At 42.7% G+C, this 21,599-nt stretch overlaps 1 protein-coding gene and 1 long non-coding RNA gene across 4 annotated transcripts in view; one reads left to right on the top strand and one right to left on the bottom strand.

Moving 5' to 3' along the window:
* LOC108633921 lies at positions 2,677-11,870 on the bottom strand. 2 transcript variants are annotated; one of them, XR_001917292.1, is made up of 3 exons: positions 11,803-11,870; positions 10,402-10,615; positions 2,677-4,637 (listed from the first exon to the last, which is right to left on the bottom strand). It is a non-coding gene; the product is annotated as an uncharacterized LOC108633921 (long non-coding RNA). The 2 variants fall into 2 exon arrangements; XR_001917293.1 differs by having other exon boundaries at positions 10,419-10,615.
* The window catches only part of PDXDC1 (pyridoxal dependent decarboxylase domain containing 1), a 54,870-nt gene continuing 45,306 nt past the window's right edge, over positions 12,036-21,599 (top strand). Inside the window, exons 1-2 of one of the 2 annotated variants that reach the window (XM_018040591.1) lie at positions 12,036-12,236; positions 14,093-14,150. Coding sequence is in view for 1 of the 2 variants with exons in the window: in XM_018040590.1 (XP_017896079.1) it covers positions 12,213-12,236 (24 nt within the window). In the remaining variant the exon portion in view is untranslated. The remainder of the gene's footprint in view (positions 12,237-14,092; positions 14,151-21,599) is intronic. The other variant, XM_018040590.1, reaches the window with a different exon arrangement.

The raw sequence follows: 21,599 nt of genomic DNA, 5'->3' as shown, positions 1-21,599 counted from the left end.
CAGGCTCCTTTGTCCATGGGATTTCCCAGGCAAGAATCCTGGGGTGGGTTGCCATTTCCTTCTCCCTGGGGATCGCACAACCCAGGGATCAAACCCACATCTCTTACGTCTCCTGCATTGGCAAGTGGGTTTTTTTTACCACTGAGCCACCAGGGAACCCCGTGTATTCACATACTTTTCCTTAAAAAAATAGGTTTATAATATACATGATATTTTCTTAGATATCTTTTTGAGGCAACATATCATCTCTCCATGTCAATAAGTAGGTTATCTACATCATTGTTTGGAAAGGTGTGTTTCGACCAAGTTTACCATAATGACCAATTTTTCATTATATTATGGAACATATAGATTGCTTAAAATACTTCATCATTATAAACAATGCTGATATGACATTCTTATAGCTAAACCTTTAACAATGATTTTTTAGTTTAAATTTCTGGGAGCAGAATTTGGGGGACAAAAGATATGTATATTTTAGGTTTTTCTGTTGTTATTACTGAATTGCAAACTGCACTCAGTTGAATGTAACTGAAATCTATAAAAGGTGTCATAACAATTTGAAATTCAAGCAGCAATGCATGAGATTATTTCTTCTACTCTAAGTAACAGCAGATTAACATTATTAGCAAAAAAAAACCCCCAGTTAGTTTGACAGGCAAAAATCTCACTTGATTTTTGCACTTTTTAATCACTAGTAATGTTGATACCTTTTCATGTGTATCAACATCTACACATGTTTTTCTTTTTTTATATTGTCTGTTAATGTCGTTGTTCATTATTCTTTTGGGGTATACAACGAAAGAGTTGGACATGACTTAGTGACTGAACAACAATAACAAATGTTAGAGAAGACCGAATTCTTTCATAAAATATAAATGTGAGACACATGAAAGGTAAAATTACCATTTTATACTATTTCACCTTTTTACAATGTCACCTAAAACTTCAATATACTCTAAAATCCTGCTTAGAACATCTTAAACAAAAAGAAAAGAACATCTTAAATGTTCTTTTAACGTAGTTTAAAATCTTAGTAAAGGGACTCTCCCCTGGTGGTCCAGTGGCTAAAATTCCATGCTCCCAAATGCACAGGCTTAATCCCTTGGACTGCAAGGAGATCCAACCAGTCCATTCTGAAGGAGATCAACCCTGGGTGTTCTTTGGAAGGAATGATGCTAAAGCTGAAACTCCAGTACTTTGGCCACCTCATGCGAAGAGTTGATTCATTGGAAAAGACTCTGATGCTGGGAGGGATTGGGGGCAGGAGGAGAAGGGAATGACAGGATGAGATGGCTGGATGGCATCACAGACTCAATGGACATGAGTCTGAGTAAACTCTGGGAGTTGGTGATGGACAGGGAGGCCTGGCGTGCTGCAATTCATGGGGTCGCAAAGAGTCAGACACGACTGAGCAACTGAACTGAACTGAACTGAATCTCTTTTAAGGACTTCCTGGTGGTACAGTGGATAAGAATCTACCCACCAATGCAGGGGACACGGGTTTGACCCCTGGTCTAGGAAGATTCCACATGCCCCAGAACAACTACACCCGTGCTCCACAACTACAAAGCCCAAGAGTTGCAACAACTGAAGCCCCTGTGCCTGCAGCCTGTGCTCCACAAGAGAGGCCCCCTCTTGCTGCAACTAGAGAAAGCCCACTCACAGCAATGAAGACCGAGTGCAACCAAAAATAAATAAATATATTTTTAAAAATCTCCTTCAATCATTGTATTCCTGATTCCTGGAATACTGCCTGGCATATAGTGGACTCTCAGAAAATATCTGTTGAATCAAGGCATTCAGTAACTACTCATTGAACACCCACTCCATCCTAGACATTGGCCTGCCCAGACTTGGGAGGTAAAAATCGCCACTTGGAAGATGAAGTGTCTTTACGCTCCAGGGGACAGTGAAAGACAGGGAAGCCTGGCAAGCTGCAGTCCATGGGGTGCAAAGAGTCGGACACAACTTAGAAACTGAGCAATAAATAAACCCATTAAAACCAGATTGAAAATAATGGAAATGTCTAGAAATAAAATCCACACATCGTGCCATATAGATTCATCATTCATTCATTCATCCATTCATTACACAACTTTTTTTAGAGCTTACCTGCTAGTCCTTAAGGACAAAATAAGATTAAGACAGACTCCATCTTTACAGAAATTGCATTTGTAGTCTATCAGGGGAGACAGGCATTAAATAACTAATTAATTACAGTTATGCTAAGTACACTGAAGGAGACACATAGTTGCCTGTAAGTACTGATGACATTGCCCAAAGAATGACAGCTGAGACCAAAGAGGTTGAAAAGGGTAATACCACACCTTTGGGCCATGTGAAGGACATACACTTTATTCTAGCAACAAGGAAGGCTTATAAGCAGAGGATCCAGTTTCTCTTGTTTAACAGAGAACAGAATTGTTAACAGAGAACTTGTTACTGATGGCAAGTTTGAGTATCTGCTGCACAGTGAGGCCAAACAAACATCAACTTCAGAGTTTAGATCAGAGAAAAGTCTATTGCAGGGCCAAGCTTGGAGACAGGGGGGCTCATGTCCTCCCTCAAAACCTGAGTTCCCCAAAGGGTTCAGGGAAGCCCCCACCCCTATTCCCCTCACCCCCCTCACCTACCCCATTCACCCCACCCCACCCCATCCAACACCATTCAGCTTGCAGGATCTTAGTTTCCAGATCAAGGATTGAACCCTGGCCCTCAGCAGTGAAAGTGTGGAGTCCTAACCACTAGACCAACAGGAAAATCCCTCAGTAAAGCCTTTTTAAAGGCAAACTAAGGACTTCCCTGGTGGCCCATAGGCTAAGACACCTCACTACCAATGCAGGGGCCCAGGGTTTGATCTCTGGTCAGAGAACTAGATCCTGAATGCCACACTAACGATCCTGCAAGCTGCAAGTAAAAATATTCAGCATGAGGCAAGTGAAAATATTTGGAGTGCTGCAACTAAGACCTAGCACAGCCAAATAAATCAATTTTTTAAAAATACAGAACATTTCTATCACCCTCAAAAGTCCCCTAATACCCCCATACATTCAATTCCCTTTGACCCCTTGTTGTTATTCAGTTGCTCAGTCATGTCTGACTCTTTTGTGACCCATGGACTTAACCCCCCAGGTTCCTCTGTCCATGGGATTTCCCAGGCAAGAATACTGGAGTGGGTTGCCATTTCCTTCTCCAGAGGATATTCCTGATCCAGGGATCAAAGCTGAGTCTCCTGCATTGGCAGGCAGATTCTTTTACCCCTGAGCCACTGGGGAAACCCTTTGACCCCTGGCCCCAGGCTTTCTGTCATTATAGATGAGTTTGCATTGTCTAGAATTTCATATAAATGAAATCACAAAGGACATATTTAGTATCTGTATTAATTTGGGTTTGGCTTCTTTCACTCAGCTTCATGTTTTTGAGATTCATCTATGGCAGTGATCAGCAAACTCTAGCCTATGGGCCAAATCCTGCCTATTGCCTGTTTATTTAAAGACCCAAGAGATAAGAATGGCTTTATATTTTCAAACAACTTTAACAAATCAGAATAATTAAATTCAAAATTCAGTGCCTATAAATAAAGTTCTATTGGGACACTGTCATGACTCATTTCTTTATGTATTATCTATGGCTACAGTCATGCTACACAGAGTTGAGTAGCTGCAACAGAGACAAATGGTCCACAAAGCCTAAAAACTTTCTGTCTGGCACTTGACAGAAAAGTTTGCTAATCCCTACTTTGTGCTATTCCATATATCAGTGCTTTATTCCTTTTTACTGCTGTATAATATTCCACTCCATTGTATGGCCAAACCACATTTATTTCTGTTGATGGACATTTGGTGTTTCTCCTTAATATTCTTATTCCATATACCATGTGGTTCTGATGTTTTTTATTCCATTTGATTTTTTAAAAATTGCTAGATATGACCCAGTAAACTGATTTCACAACCCATTAATGAGGTGACTCTCAGTTTGAAAAACAAGATGTTGAGATGTTAAGTGAATAATGGAGACTGAGAATGTATAGAGTAAGAAAAGGACTTTAGGGATGAGTGTTGAGGAAATCCAGTGGTTATATGTTAGGTAGAGGAAGAAGGACTGAGCAAGGGCAGAGAGGAGAGGACAACCAAGAGAGTTTGATACTTTAGGAAGCAAGAAAAGTCTCAGTTGCCAAAGGAGGGTGATTATCTGGATCCGGTGTAGCTGGGACATGAGGTAAAATGGATTGAGAAGATTCTATGGGTGGATGAGATTCGCTTGGGGGAAGGCAGCTGCAACTAGACTGAAAGGAGTTGGCTGGACCTCCCTGGTAGTCCAGTGTTTAAGAATCCACCTGCCAATGCAGGTGACATGCGTTCCATTCCTGGAGCAGGAAGACTCCACACGCTGCAGGGCAAGTAACCCCGAGGGCCACAACTATCGAGTCCACGCTCTAGAGCCCACAAGCCCCAACAAGAGAAGCCCACGCACTGCGACTAAGGCCCTCACGCAGCAACATAAGACTCCACGCAGCCAAAAACAAACAAGAAATGAAATGAGTTGGTGGTGCTTGTGTCACGAAAACTCCGACCATGAGAGTAACTGGAAGGGAAGGGGGTCCAAGGAGAAGTTCTTGTTGACATGCTTCTCGGCTGAAAAAAAAAAAAAAAAGCATACAAACGTATGCTAAAGCACACCGAAAGGTTAAGTATAACCTGGATTTCACAGATCAGTAAACTAAACATCATGAGCTTAAGCAACTTGTCCAAGGAGCTTTCACTTGCACAGCTTTAAAACCCCAGACTGACTTGGGTCTAGAATCTGAGCTGTGAAAATATGCTACAGAACTAATCAAGGCAAAAGCTGGTCTGGGCATAAGTCAATATTTACACCTTTGATTTAAAAGTCTACCATTGAAAGAATAGTTTGTAATCTTTTGCAAGCTTCTGGGGAAGAAAACATGATTATTCACTACCTGAGATTTGTGAACAATAAGACATTAATCTATTTTTATATCAGGTGAGGCTCTGGACATTTGTATGAAGAAAGTCACTTCGCATTTGAAATATCAACATAAGGACCTTCTAAAAGTAGATGGAAATCTCACACTGATGGACATTCTGCAAAGTATCTGGCCTGTACCCTTCGCTGTTGTGAAACACAAAGTCGGAGGAACTATTCTAGAATGCATTATTCTAGACTTCTGCCTTCCTGGATTTTACTGGGACAATTGTCAAGATCTGAATAGAGTTTATTGATTAGAAACTATTGTAGTATCAATGTTAGTTTCATAATTTTGGTGCTTGTATTGTGGTTGTGAAGGAGGATGTCCTTCACAAATATACGTTAAATTGTTGAGAAACCAAGGGTAGCATCTGCAACTGACTATGAAATGATTCAGGAAAAAAAAATGTGTGGGTTTATTTAAGAAAGAGAGAACAATGAAGCAAGTATGGTAAAATGTTAACATTTGAGGAATTTGGGTGAAGAGTTTTCAAAAATTCCTTGCACTTTTCTTGTACATAAGTCTGAAGTTATATTAAAACAAACATGACAGACTTCCCTGGTGGTCCAGAGGTTAAGAATTCACCTGCCAATACAGGGCACACATGTTTGATCCCTGGTCCGGGAAGATCCCACATTTCTCAGGGCAACTAAACTCGGGCGTCACAAGTCCTGAGCCTGCACTCTAGAGCTGGAGAAGTCCTCCAGCAAGCAAGTCCTCACCCGACAACTAGAGTAGCCCCAGTTTGCCGCAATTACAGAAAGCCCACATGCAGCAATGAAGACCCAGTGCAGCCAAAAACTTAAACAAAATTTAAAAATAAAACAAAAACACAAGAATCTTAAAAATGGAAAGTACGGTGACATGAAATCATAGCTTGGATTTATACTCTTGAAGAACCTTCCTCAGATGTAAAAATGTATATGGTATTTTAAAAATTCATAGCTCTTTCATTAAGGTTAGAATTAATATAAGTTAAAGAATCGTGGATCAGCTGGTAAAAGCATCTGCCTGCAATGCAGGAGATCCAGGTTTGATCTCTGGGTCAGGACGATCCCCTGGAGAAGGAAATGGCAACCCATTCCAATACTCTTGCCTGGAAAATTCCATGGATGGAGGAGCCTCGAAGGCTACAGTCCACTGGGTCGCAGAGTTGGACATGACTGAGAGACTGGACTACTTACTGCCTTCTAACAACACAAAAAGACAGAAAACCAGATACTGAGTGCCTCTTGGTGAAGAGAACAACACCATCTTTGAATTCTTTTCTGCAGACTTCAAATCTGAATCTGATTAAACGTAGATTCAACAGCCAAGCTGCAGGAAATATACCGAACAGAGGAAAATCCAGACTAAGGAAAATCTGGAACAATAATCTGGTGTCTTCAACAATTAAATTGCAAAGGAGGAAAAATATATAGGAAAACCTGTAGATTAAAAGAGATTAAAAGATACAGATATGAATAGGTGTTTTGTTTTTAAAGATGAAGCTAAACTGTAATGGTTAGGGGTGCATCTTTGGGTGATAAAACTGCAAAGAAAATGTAAGTGAATGATTACTATAAATATAGGAAATGGCAATTTTTTCTTGGGAGGGAACTAGGACTGTTTGAGAAAGTGTGATTGTTTATAGGGTGTCTGAGAAGGCTCCTTTCATTGGGGGTGAAGCTTACAGGGTATTAGTCAATGACAATTCACTTCTTTTAAGTTGTTTTCTATATTTTGACAATAAGATTTTTTAAAGAAAAACTTTCTTAGTGAACTTGATGTAACCAACGAAGTAAGTTAGGAATCAAATAGTCTCAGGGTCGCCAACTCAAGTCGCCTTTAGGGACTGCAGACTTCTCTCTCAAATTTTTAAAGTAGTAAAAATGATTTGAATCTATTTTTTTACAGGCAATTTCAGTTCAGTTCAGTTCAGTCACTCAGTCATCTCTGACTCTGCGACCCCATGGATTGCCGCATGCTGGGCTTCCCTGTCCATCACCAACTCCTGGAGCCTACTCAAACTCATGTCCATCAAGTCGCTGGTGCCATCCAACCATCTCTCACCCTCTGTCATCCCCTTCTCCTCCTGCCTTCAATTCCTAGGCCATTCAGGTATGACCTAAATCAAATCCCTTATAATTATACATTGGAAGTGACAAATAGATTCAAGGGATTAGATCTGAAAGACAGAATGCCTAAAGAACTATGGATGGAGGTTTGTAACATGTATAGGAGGCAGTGACCAAAACCATCTCCAAGAAAAAAAAACGCAACAAGGCAAAATGGTTGTCTGAGGAGGCCTCACAAATAGCTGAGAAAAGAAGAGAAGCTAAAGGAAAAGGAGAAAAGGAAAGATATACTCATCGGAATGCAGAGTTCCAAAGAATAATGAGAGATAAGAAAGTCTTCATAAGTGAACAGTGCAAAGAAGTAGAGGAAGACAATAGCATAGAAAAGACTAGAGATCTCTTCGAGAAAATTAGAGACACCAAGGGAATATTTCATGCAAAGTTGGGCACAATAAAGGATAGAAACCATATGGACCTAACAGAAGCAGAAGATATTAAGAGGTAACAAGAATACACAGAAGAACTATACAAAAAAGGTCTTAATGACCTGAATAACCATGATGGTGTGATCAGTCACATAGAGCCAGACACCCTAGAGTATAAAGTCAAGTGGGCCTTAGGAAGCATCATTATGAACAAAGCTAGTGGAGGTGATGGAATTCCAGCTGAGCTTTCAAATCCTAAAAGATGATGCTGTTAAAGTGCTGCACTCAATATGCCAGAAAATTTGGAAAACTTAGCAGCGGCCAAAGGAAAAGATCAGTTTTCATTTCAATCCCAAAGAAGGACAATGCCAAAGAATGTTCAAATTACTATAAAATTGCACTCATTTCATATGCTAGAAAGGTAATGCTCAAGATCCTTCAAGCTAGGCTTCAACCATACGTCAACCAAGAACTTCCAGATGTACAAGCTGGTTTTAGAAAAGGCAAAGGAACCAGAGATCAAATTGCCAACATCCGCTGGATCATAGAAAAAGCAAGGGAAATCCAGAAAAACATCTACTTCTGTTTCATTGCCTAGACTAAAGCCTCTGACTGTGTGGATCACAATAAGCTATGGAAAATTCTTCAAGAGATGGGAACACCAGACCATCTTACCTGCCTCCTGAGAAACCTGTATGCAGGTCAAGAAGCAACAGTTGGAACTGGATATGGAACAACACTGGTTCCAAACTGGGAAAGGAGTCCGTCAAGGCTGTATATTGTCACCCTGATTATTTAACTTATATGCAGAGTACATCATGCAAAATGCCAGGCTGGATGAAGCACAGCTGGAATCAAGATTGCCAGGAGAAATATCAATAACCTCAGATATACAGATGACACCACCCTAATGGCAGAAAGCAAAGAGAAACTAAGGAGCCTCTTGATGAAGGTGAAAGAGGAGAGTGAAAAAGTTGGCTTAAAACTCAACATGCAGAAAACAAAGATCATGGCATCCGGTCCCATCACTTCATGGGAAATAGATGGGGAAACAGTGGAAACAGTGTCAGACTTCAATTTTTTGGGCTCCAAAATCACTGCAGATGGTGACTGCAGCCATGAAATTAAAAGACGCTTACTCCTTGGAAGAAAAGCTATGACCAACCTAGACAGCATGTTAAAAAGCAGAGATGTCATTTTTCCAACAAAGGTCCAAAGACAAAGTCTATAGACCAAAGGTCTATGACTTTTGACATAGTCAAAGCTATGGTTTTTCCAGTAGTCATATATGGATGTGAGAGTTGGACCATAAAGAAGGCTAAGCTCTGAAGAATTGATGCTTTTGAAATGTGGTACTGGAGAAGACTCTTGAGAGTCCCTTGGATTGCAATCTTTGGATTGCAAGGAGACCAAACCAGTCAATCCTAAACAAAATCAACCCTGAATGTTTATTGGAAGGACTGATGCTGAAGCTGAAGCTCCAATACTCTGGACACCTGATGCAAAAAGCCAACTCACTGGAAAAGACCCTAATGCTGGGCAAGACTGAGGGCAGAAGAAGAAGGGGGTGACAGAGGATGATATGGTTGGATGGCATCAATGACTCAATGGACATGAGTTTGAGCAAACTCCAGGAGATGGTGAAGGACAGGGAAGTTTGGAGTGCTGCAGTCCATGGGGTCACAGAGAGTCAGACATGACTGAGCAACTGAACAACAATGATGAATAATAAATACATATTCCATATATGAAACTTGCCTGATTTTAAAGACTTAAAAACTACAGTATAATGTATATGTGTTAGTTGCTCAGTTGTTTCTGACTATTTGCAACCCTTTGTCCAATAGTCCAATAGTCATGGACTTTATTGACAGTCATGGACCTGCCAGGCTCTTCTGTCCATGGAATTCTCCAGATAATAATACTGGAGTGGGTTGCCATTCCCTTCTCCAGGGGATCTTCCCAACCCAGGGACTGAACCGAGGTCTCCTGTGTTGCAGGCAGATTCTTTACCATCTGAGTCACCAGGAAAGCCCATGTTGTGGGTATGTAAATATTATTCAGGGTATAACAAAAACCCAAAGGGAAAAATAACCACAAACTTCCTTTGTTTGGTTTGCTTTTTGTCTATTAATCAGGAAAAGTCTATATCAGAATGTATAAGCTCAGTTTTCCACACAGTGAGTGGTTTCATGTTCTGACTTCCTACAACATTTTTCTCATTGGACCCTCTCTTCATACTAGCCCATAGAATGCTGTATTATAATTTAGCTGTCTATCTATAGGCTAATGGTTTTGTTTTTCCAGGTGTGTGTGTGTGTGTGTGTGTGTGACTTGAGTATAAAATGAAAGCTATGCTTATTCTCTCCAGAAAAATGCACTCGTGCAAAATTTGGGGCATAGTTTCAGGAGTTTCAGACCTCCCGCTAGGTCCCAAAGTAAAAATCTCTGCCTTAGTATTTTCTTAACAGCAGGATCTTGCCTTATTCTTGTATGTCTAGCCCCTGACTGTCCAAGATGGTAGTCAATAAGTATTTGGGTAAATACTGAATGAACCAATTATTCCCATTTTTTCATGTTGCGTTTTAAAGTCTACTTTTAAAATAGATAATGTATCAATAAATTTCACATCTCTATTATTTGTTTTGTAGACTCTACTTTTTAATATAATCCAGATACTTGGAGGTGGCTTTAAAAATTAGGAGTTTTTAATGATATCCAAAGGATGAGGTACTAAAGGGTGAAATGTATTGAGGTCTGCAACTTTGGAATGTATCAAAACATAAGGTATTCGCATGTACACCCGTGGTGGATTCATGTCAATGTATGGCAAAACCAGTACAGTATCGTAAAGTAAAATAAAGTAAGAAACAGTGGAAAAAAAAAAAAACATAAGGTATACTGATGGATAGAAAGATGGATTGCTTACTCAGTCTGTTTGCTTACTTCAGACTGCTTGAGACCGAGGCCAGCCAGGCTCATCTGTCCATGGGATTCTCCAGGCAAGAATACTGGAGTGGGTTGCCATGCTCTCCTCCAGGGGAACTTCCCAACCCAGGGATCACTCCCATCTTCTGTGTCTCCAACACTGCAGGCAGATTCTTTACCACTGAGGCACTGGAGAAGTCCCAGATAGATGGATACTGATGTAAATACAATATTAAAGCAAATATAGGTAAATGTTCACTGCAGAATAGGCATATAGGTGTTCATGGTATAACAACTTTTCTGTTTGATAACACGTTTGAAAAGGAGAGTTGTTTAGCTCAAGCAGAGGTACATTCCACTTTTAACTCTTGCAGAAATCTATCATTTTTTTTGTTTGCAGAGCTGTCTAGAGAACCTTAATGGTTCCCACTGTACACTCTAAATCTACACACAAGACATCTTTTGGTAGAATATAATTTTATTAACATAACTGGCCAATTTATCTGATGCAAGTTAGAGAGCTCAAACAATGTAATTACTACACTGAAATGTGACCCAGTCATTTACACATGTTTCAGAAGAGGTGCACAAAACGAGAGAAAATGAATGTTTCTGTGGTCGTAGTATCATCGGTGTTCTAGTGGTGAATTGTTTTACGGACTGCAACAGCAATAGACTAGTTCATTTCAGTTTCTCTCGTTTACAGGGAAAAATAAGGACATTTATGTCCTCCCTGATTCCCTGGAAATACCTTATGATTATACAGCAGGGGTGGGAGTGGTTATAGCGGCAGTACGTGCAGCATACAGGCGCTGGGATCCTACCTAGATTGGCACTGTGAAACTGGGATAATGATGATCTCTACATCACAGGGCTGCTGTAGCATAAAATGGAAGAGCAGCCGCTGATCTATTATTATCATTATTATCTAACAAGTCATAATTGTGCCCCGACGTGAAGAAAGAGACTGTGCCGGTTGCCTCAGAACGTCTAAAATTCTGCGGGAAGATCTGAGACAAATTCCACAGCTCTGCTGCTAAGTAACCTCAGTCGTGTCCGACTCTGTACGACCCCATAAACGGCAGCCCACCACAGCTCTGACCAGGGCCTTTTCAGTGCAGCCGGTACTCTCGATGGAGTCCGATACTTGAAACCCGCGGAAGCCCTTAGCATCTAGGAAACCACCGATGCTGCGCCATTCTGTGGTGGAATGGCCTGTTCCATTCCTGGGCGATGTTGATAGTGGGGGAGCTTGGGAGACTAAGCCCGGAAGTGCCGGTGAGTTTACTAGCATCTCCACCATTTTACTACCTGACTGATATCTTGTAATTATCACACTTCTACCCTGACGCCCGCGACAGGCTTTTTGAGGAGCGTTTGGAACGGCGCCACAGTCTCTCACCTGGGACCATTTGAGCTAGCCGGCGAGACGGCCAGGAACAGAAGCCTGGAGGGCCCCGCCCCCACGCAGCCCCGCCCCGCCCCCACGCAGCCCCCGTCCTTTCAAGCCGCCCCCCGCCTCCACGCGGGCTCCGCCCCTCCGCGCCGCGCCCCGCCCCTCCGCGCCGCGCCCCGCCCCACAGGCCCCGCCCCACTTCGCCGCGCCCCGCCCCCGCCCCCACCTCTGCACCCCGAGACCCGCATTCCCCTCCCAGCGGCGCTGTTGGGCAGCTCCACCTCATCTCGGCCCTGCCCGCCGCGGGCGCGCTGGACGTCAGCGCTGCCAGCGTGGAAACGGCGGCGGGGCGCGGGAGGCGGAAGTAGCGCCTGGGACTGCCGAGCCTCCTTCTGGCTCCACCGGCCGCCTCAGCCATGGACGCGTCCCTGGAGAAGAAGGTCCGTAGCTTGGGGATGGACGCGGCGCGGCGACCCGAAACCCCCCTCCTCCGGGGCGACTGTTTGCCGCTCGGGAGCTGCCATTGTGACTCGGGAGGGGACCGGGGTCTAACGGGCCCGCCTGAGGTGGTCTGGCTGCGAGGGCGTCCGTCTCGGCCCTCGCGGCTGGGCCCTGGTCACGTCACGGGGCCCGGGGGTCTCTAGGGTCCCCGTGGACCGGGAGGGGTCTTCGGGGCCGGGTTCTGTGCGGGGGCTGCGAGCGACCCAGAGCCCAGTCGGGGGCCTCGGGGCCGACCGTGGCGCCTGCCTCCGCTCGGCTCGCCCTCTCGAATGACAGAGCCAGCAGTCTGCGGCCCCAGAAGCGCCTGGAATGAAGCCCCAGTTGTTTCGAAGCCAACTGCAAACCTGTAGGTTGTCTGCGGTCTCCGAGTTTGCTTTCTTTAGCGTGCTTTGGAGTCACCTGGGGCCCTTGGTTAAGGAAAAAAAATCCAGATTTTCAGCCTCGAAGTCCGAACCTCAGGGGGGCGAGACTGGGATTTGTGGGTTAAACAAGGTCCCCACGTGATTCTGATGCGGTAGTTTAAAGACCCCTGAGGTCCAGAAAGGGGCGGGGCTTCTGCAGATGGTGACTTTCGTTCCGGGCGATGCTGCTGCCGCGCAACTTTCTGGCTCCCCCTTTTTGTGGCCAAGGGAGACCCTGGGGTCAGTCGGAAAACCACTGGAAGGAGCGTTTTCCTCTGGTCTCCTCTTGGGAGAACAGCAGCGTGGTGTACCTAGCTGACCGCTCTGGCATGTGAAATGGATTCTAATTGTCCCGGATTTAGGGCGGGTAAACGAGAACCAGAGCTTAGGTTTCTTCACGGATCCCTACCTTCAGACCTTGACTTTCTGCCCGCCTCCGGAGTCCTTCCTTGGGAGTCTGCTTGTCCAGACCGGGTTTTTCAGTTATGTGGTGTTCAGGAGCGATGGTAGTGTTTTAAGACTGCTTTATTTTAATTTTGAACTGGCAAATATTTGGTCATTTTTTTCAGTGCAGCAGCTGCTATAGATTTATTCAGTTGTCACTGGCGAGTTGAAGGGAGTTAACTACAAGTTGAGCCAGAGGTCTTCACATGCGATTTAGCCTACACGTTGGTTATTTCTCATAAAGTGGGTGGAAGGAATCAAGAAAGGGCAAAGATAATATGTTTTTATTCCACTGCCTCTGTGGTGAATGTTTCTGCCTAGGAACAGCCTTCCCAGGCTTTTGATGAACACAGTGTCTATCTTTTTTTGGAGTTTTCAGTCTAAATCAGTGTTTCTCAACCACCAGGCAGTTTTTCCCACCCCGGGGGATATTTGGTCAACGTTTGGATACATATTTTTGTTGTCACAACCAGGAATTAGGGAGGGGCCTCTGGTTCCTAGTAAGTAGAGGCCAGGGATTCCGCTAACATGCGACATTGCTCGGGACAGACACCATGCCAGAGATGATCAGTAGTGCCGAGACCCAGAACCCCAGGTCTACAGCGCATGTGGACCAGTGGTTGAATACCAAATGATGCTAACAATTTCCCCTCAGTGTTGTTTCCTTTCCAGTTTCATAAAGAAGATGGGAGCAGCTTTGTGTCATTTCCGTTAGAAACTGAAAGAACTGGAGTGTTTTCCTCCAGGAATAGTTCATTACAGGCAAATCTAGGAAAGAGTGAGTTGTTTACATACTACTTTTTGGGTATTTGATCAGTATATCACAGTGTTTGGTCCCTAAGAGTTAATTGATAATAAAAGATCTAAACTCTTCAAATGAAGATCTGAAGAGGTACTGAAACTCCGACATGCTTAAGCCTGGCGCATTCACAATTACAGTGATCTTTTAGGAATTCAGAACGTGTGGGCTGGAAGTCTCTGCCTTTGGCCAGTGTGGAAACTTTGAATGTAAGTTTTTCAGAACTAGTACTGTGTCTTATTTTTATATTCCTTGAAGCGATAGAGGGCTTTCCTTGTAATGAACAGTTTCTCTTGGTGCTAAGTGGGCAGAAAAGAAAAAGCATTGCTGTAATATGAATGTTGAGGATTTTGTGTTCTGAAAAATAGTTTGCATCAAAGTAAAACATTGCATTGTGCCCATTATTCTGGTTTCTTTGAGGAACAGACGATTCTGTGTTAAATTCTACATTGCTAGTATGTGTAAATTTAAGAACCTTTTGAGCAGTTCTGAATAATCCCCTTTAAACTGATCCCTGCATGATTAATACTAGCTACAGAAACCACAATGTTATTTAATACCCATCCTCTAAAATTTCAAGTAATCTCTCTCACTCTACACTGTACTGTGCCATCGCTGTTTAATAGGATCACTCAGTACATTTCCTTTGGTCCAAATGTCATTTTGTACCCTTGCTTTTTCTTTAAGTAATATTCAGACTGCAAACCTGTGATGACAGAGCCTTTTCCTTGCCTTGATTTTTCTTTCACAATATATCAGTTGTCTTTTTGTATTCAAAATTATTGTCCGGAAAAACTAGAGATAGGGTAATTAAAGTGAAAGTGAAAGCCGCTTAGTCATGTCCAACTCTTTGCGACCCCATGGACTGTATGGTCCATGGAATTCTCCAGGCCAGAATACTGGAGTGGGTAGCCTTTCCCTTCTCCAGGGGATCTTCCCAACCCAAGATCAAACCCAGGTCTCCCACATTGCAGGCGGATTCTTTACCAGCTGAACCACAAAGGAAAGGGAAAGTGAAGTCGCTCAGTCGTGTCTGACTCTTTGCGACCCCATGGACTGTAGCCTAGCAAGCTCCTCTTTCCATGGGATTTTCCAGGCAATAGTACTGGAGTGGATTGCCATTTCCTTCTCCAGGGGATCTTCCCGATCCAGGGATCGAACCTAGGTCTCCCGCATTGTAGACAGATGCTTTACTGTCTGAGCCAAAGGAAGCCCGAGCCACAAGGGAAGCCCAGTGTAATTCAAGGGGCAAGAAATTCAAACTAGAAGAGTAGGAGCCCCAAACCATCAATACTGTATGTCCAACTCATAAGGAACGAGTGTCACAGTGTTTACTTATGTTTAAGTAAAATGTTGATCCAAGTTTAAAAAATGCCACAGGAAGTAATAACACTGGTGCTGAAGATCTTAATGAGGTATTCAGCACACCTACATACACCTGTTAGTAAAAACCTGCTACTTTAAACTTGTAGAACAGCCCAGACCTTTTCCTGTTGCTTGGGGAAAAAATCTCATTCTTCCTGGGTATTATGTTTAGACAAGGTGTATTGCAGTTTGTTTTGCATTTACTTTAATTCCAGCCTTGAGTAAACTTAGAGCAGATGTCTCCTCCTTGACACCCCTGACATTGGGCTGGGTCGTTCTCTGCCGTGGGGGCCATCCTATGCACTGTGGGGTGTTTAGCTGCATTCCTGACCTCCACCTGCTCAATGCCAGTAACATCTCAAATTGAGGCAGTTGTCCCCTGGGGTGAGAGGATCCCCTCTGGTTGAGAACCACTGACTTAGAGAATCTAGAGCTGTACCATCCATCAGCCATATTTGGCAGTTTAAATTTAAATCTAATTAATTAAAATTGAGTAAGTTTAAAATTCAGTTCTTCAGTCACATGAGCCACATTTCAAGTGTTCAGCAGTCACAACGTGGTTTGTAGTGCAGCACAGACAATAGCACATTTCCATCGCCACAGAAGTTCTGTTGGACAGTGGTGTAGAGCGGGGCCAATTTACTTACTGTATATCTAACTCTTGGTTCTAAGAGAGGCAACTTGGAGCCTGTTTCTAACCTAAATAGTTACTACCAAGCCCATTTTTGATCGTTGTGCTCATCCAGAGCTAGGTGTCCCCTATCCCCTGGACTTGATTTTGGAAAATTCTGTTCCCACCTCACTGTTTATGAGGAGCAGCAGGAGCTGCATGGTGGGAACGTTGCTGACCATTACTGATAAGAACTATCAGAATTTTTATCCCTGCTCTTTACTTAAATGCTCACAGAAAGAGCCCCCATGAGCCAAACTTGAAATGAGTAGTTTCTGTGATATGCCTTTGTGGATCCCACTCTTATAGGAAGTCTTCTTAAAGGAAGACTTCCTTGAGGAGATGAACATCTATAATGTTCATTTAAAGCTGACCTCTGCATTATTGTGATGGAGGGTTTTGCATGTAGGCGCATGGTGCCTAGGGCAGTAAGTGATTCTTAAATGCTAGGTGTCAGGGAAACATGGCAAAGTTCCTGATCCCAAACATTTGTGACATCTGTGGTTCTTGGTTTATTCAAGATTTTAGATGCAATTTATTCAAGATATGCAATAGTTAACAGTAGAGCTATTGGTGTTCCCCAGGCCTGGGTATTCCATCTTACCTAGGATTTTGAGTTATAATTATAGATAGCAGTTGCTTGAGCTTACCGTCATCTGTTTTCACCCAGAGCACTTTGACTTCAGGTTTTTTATTGCTGGTCATCTACAGTCAAAGCCCTGTGCTGAGTTCAGAAAGAGACACAAGATGCATAAGATACGATCTCTGAAAGAGGTTACAGTAGGGGGCATACAAGTTTAGGCAAAGCCTTGTATAGCAAGTCAAAGTTCGCTCAGTCATGTCTGACTCTTTGTGACCCCATGGACTGTACAGTCCATGGAATTCTCCAGGCCAGAATACTGGAGTGGATATCCTTTCCCTTCTCCAGGGGATCTTCCCAACCCAAGGATTGAACCCATGTCTCCCCCATTGCAGGTGGATTCTTTACCAGCTGAGCCATAAGGGAAGCCCAAGGATCCTGGAGTGGGTAGCCTATCCCTTCTCCAGGGGATCTTCCTGACCCAGAAATCAAACCGGGGTCTCCTGCGTTGCAAGCGGATTCTTTACCAACTGATTTATCGGGGAAGCACTTTGTATAGCGAAGAGGGATGAAAAGAAGCACAGGAATTAAGAAACAAAGGGCATTGAGTGAGTGGTCGGAAAGTTTATGTGGAAGAGATTCTTTAGGTAGAATACTTAGTTCAGAATCACGACTTTTCTAGGTTTGTTCTAAATGTAAATATAATGCATTTTTTTGCTTTATATTTGTGCCTAATGTTACTGCTTAAGTGTGTGTTAGTCACTCAGTTGTGTCCGACTCTTTGCCATCCCACAGACTGTAGTCTGCCAGACTCTGTCCATGGAATTCTCCAGGCAAGAATACTGGAGTGGGTTGCCATTCCCTTCTCCAGGGGATCTTGCTTACCTAGGGATTGAACCCGGGTCTCCTGCTTTGCAGGCAGATTCTTTACCAGGGAAGCTCCCAGTGTTACTGCTGTTAGAATATAAATTAAGAGAAAAGAAGCCATTTGTCTCTTGATGTTAAATCAGATATTAAAAAATATGTATATTTATATGCCTCCAATCACATTGAAAGTATCCAGAACTTCCTTTCAGAAATTTATCTAGCTAAAATCGAATCCATTCTCTCCAAACAATATTTAAGGGCTATAAAATTATTCTGAGTTTAATATTTGTTTAATTTCTGTTACTATCACAATAGTTTTTGTTTTTGTTGTTTCCTTTGTGGCAAATGTTAAGTGTTTAGCTTTCTTAATGTTAGATAGTTCTTGAGTCCAGCCTGGGGCCCTATCTACTTTCTAATGCCCGTGGAAAAGGCATGACTGAGGGGCAGTAAACTTTTCTAAGATCTTTTTTCTATATGCATAAAAAGTAGAAACAGCAAAATAAAGTCTTCAATTTGAAGGTGCAACTCAGTGACACTGAGCATGTTGCTGCAGTAAGGCTTTCAGTAACCTAGTGAGACTGAATTGCTTATTAGACTGGGCATTGTATTGGGTGGGGTCCTATGAAACTGCTGGTTTTGGCCCCTGGAAATAGCTGAATATTAGCAGAGTCACAGTTTTGCTCAGTAAAGGCCTAAAGATACATAGAGGCTTCAAGAATTGACGGTTTCCTTTCCTGAGAATTCTTATTAAGATAAGGTTGACAACATTAAATCTGCATAATTCCAATTCAGTTTTGGAAGTAATTGTATTGATAAGGGCAATGGATATCTTTATCTTTCTGAATTGATCCCCCCACCAAGTTCTAGGAAACACCTTCTTAAAGAAGCATGTCTCAGTGACTTATTTTTTCCAGTGACTATAGCATGCTTTACTTTAGGCGGTTTTCTTTTTTGTTCCAGAGTCAAGTATGTGGTTCTATGTGATTCCAAACAAACTAGTAAACATTTTAGAACTAGAGCTTGCTTGTTGTGGTATTTTTCCTTCCTTGTAGTTATTGGCACTCATGATAAAATGTCTAAGTGAATTGATACTCCAGAAGTAGTAGTCTCTTGGAATATACAGGTTTTGAAATTTTTGGATCCCTGGTCTTCCCAGCATGTATCTTAAAACAATTTTTTTAATTTATTTTTGGCTGTGCTAGGTCTTCTTGCTGAGCGGGCTTTTCTCTAGTTGCACCGATAGGGGGCTGCTCTCTAGCTGTGCTGTGCGGCTTCTTATCTCAGTGGCTTCTGTTGTTGCAGAGCCCGGGCCCTTGGTGCACAGGCTTCAGCAGTGGCTCACAGGCTTAGTTGCTCTGTGGCATGTGGGATCTTCTCAGACCAGGAATCGAACCGGTGTCTTCTGTTTTCGCTGGGAGATTCTTTACCATTGAACCATCAGGGAAGCCTGCCCAGCATGTATCTTATGGCAATGAATTGATGGCCCTTTTTCCTTGTGATGCCAGATTTGATCTGGTGCCACTAACTGTGTTTCATCCCTACTGATAACCAGATTTTTCCCCTCTTTTTTGTGTATTTTTGCCCCTTCTTTTTCCTGTCTGTTCTTTTCTGCCTCTTTTCTTGAGGGATTTGTAAGGTTACATACTAACACCTTATGCCACATTTGTATATCCCTTTTCAACTAAAATATTTTGCTTAATAAGCCAGTAAGTACAGGATGTCTTCATGTTCTCAAACACTCACGCATAGAGTCTATGATAGTTAAAAATAAAAGATTTTCCAAGAGTGTCCAATTTTTAAAAGACAGACAGATGCGAGTGCCTGGTTCTTAATTAAATTCTTTTCTGTTGGCACTACATAAAAGTATTTAGACATGTGGAAACTGAGGCCCCAGTGAGAAAGTCAGGTTTGCAAGGTGCTCTGTCGGCTTGGAGGGTCCCTGTCATCTCTCATGGTTAACCCGAAAGGAACAGCTGTGTTCATGCAGCAGCTGCTGCTGCTGAGAAACTCTGCTTCTCAGAGATGCGTAGTATTTGGGGTACTTGTTTAGTGCTAGACAGCAGGCATTCTCTATGTTTTCTGCTATGTTTTCACCTGGTAGGAAAATGTATGGTGTTTGGAGAGTTGATACTTGCATGATTATCACTATCCAGGATTAAACCTGCTTAGAAAGCTGTGGAAAGCTGAAGAGTAGGTGGAATGTTAAAAACATCAATTCAGAGCTTTATTGATTGCCTTGAAGAGTAGTGAAGAAAGGTAGTGATTTGTTTGTTTGTTTGTTTTTAATTGAAGTATAGTAGATTTGGGCTTCCCTGGTGGCTCAGCAATAAAGAATCAGCCTGCATACACGAGACCCAGGTTTGATCCCTGGGTCAAGAAGATCCTCTGGAGAAGGGATTGAGGATCCACTCCAGTATTCTTGCCTGGAGAATTTCACGGACAGAGGAGCCTGGCAGGCTACAGTCCGTGGGATTGCAAGAGTTGGACATGACTGAGGGACTAAACCACCACCACCATACTTGACTTATGATGTTGTGATAATGTCTGTGTACTGACTTTTTTATGTCCAATGCAAATGTTGAAGGTTTAGGTCTGCATTTTTAAAATAGCCATTATTCATATACCGTTTGTGAACTTTGTTACCACTTGTATTGTTATTTGCTGAATATTTCTTTTCAGTCGACTCAATCAATTTGCCCTCCTTTTTTAAAAATTAAGGAACGATTTATATGCACTAAAAACACACAGTTTGAGTTTTGGCAGTTGTGTATAGTCACATCGGTTCAGTTCAGTCATGCAGTCATGTCTGTTTCTTTGCAACCCCATGGACTGCAGCACGCCAGGCCACCCTGTCCATCACCAACTCCCGGAGCTTGCTCATCATGTCCATTGAGTTGGTGATGCCATCCAACCATCTTATCTTCTGTCATCCCCTTCTCCTCCTGCCTTCAATCTTTCCCTGTATCAGGGTCTTTTCAAATGAGTCAGTTCTTCACATCAGGTGGACAAAGTATTGGAGTTTCAGCTTCAACATCAGTCCTTCCAATGAATATTCAGGACTGATTTCCTTTAGGATGGACTTGTTGGATCTCCTTGCAGTCCAAGGGACTCTCAAGAGTTTCCTCCAACACCACAGTTCAAAAGCATCAATTCTTCAGCTCTCAGCCTTCTTTATGGTCCAACTCTCACATCCAAACATGACTACTGGAAAAACTGTAACTTTGACTAGGTGGAACTTTGTCGGCAAAGTAATGTCTCTGCTTTTTAATATGCCATCTAGGTTGATCATAGTGTTTCTTCCAAGGAGCAGGCATCTTTTAATTTCATGGCTGCAATCACCATCTGCAGTGATTTTGGAGCCCAAGAAAATAAAGTCTGACACTATTTCCACTGTTTCCCCATCTGTTTGCCACGAAGTGATAGGACCACATGCCATGATCTTACTTTTCTGAATGTTGAGTTTTAAGCCAACTTTTTCACTCTCTTTCACCTTCATCAAGAGGCTCTTTACTTCTTTGCTTTCTGCCGTAACGGTGGTGTCATCTGCATATCTGAGGTTATTGATATTTCTCCCGGAAATCTTGATTCCAGCTTGTGCTTCATCCAGCCTGGCATTTCACATGATGTACTCTGCATATAAGTTAAATAAACAGGGTGATGATATACAGCCTTGACATACTCTTTTCCTGATTTGGTACCAGTCTGTTGTTCCATGTCCAGTTCTAACTGTTGCTTCTTGACTTGCATATGGATTTCTCAGGAGGCAGGTCAGGTGGTCTGGTATTCCCATCTCTTTCAGAATTTTCCACAGTTTGTTGTGATCCACACAGTCAAAGGCTTTGGCATAGTCAATAAGGCAGAATAGATGTTTTTCTGGAATTCTCTCACTTTTTCAATGATCCACCAGATGTTGGCGGTTTGATCTCTGGTTTCTCTGCCTTTCTAAATCCAGTTTGAACATCTGGAAGTTCACGGTTCATATACTGTTGAAGCCTGGCTTGGAGAATTTTGAGCATTACTTTGTTAGCATGTGAGATGAGTGCAGTTGTGCAGTAGTTTGAACATTCTTTGGCATTGGTTTTCTTTGGGATTGGAATGAAAACTGACATTTAAGCCCTATGGCCATTGCTGAGTTTTCCAAATTTGCTGGCATATTGAGTGCAGCACTTTCACAGC

Source organism: Capra hircus, chromosome 25 (assembly GCF_001704415.2).
Source record: "Capra hircus breed San Clemente chromosome 25, ASM170441v1, whole genome shotgun sequence".
NCBI classification, from domain to species: Eukaryota; Metazoa; Chordata; class Mammalia; order Artiodactyla; family Bovidae; genus Capra; species Capra hircus.
Note: the sequence above shows the minus strand (reverse complement) of the source record. Positions and strands in the feature narration are given on the sequence as shown.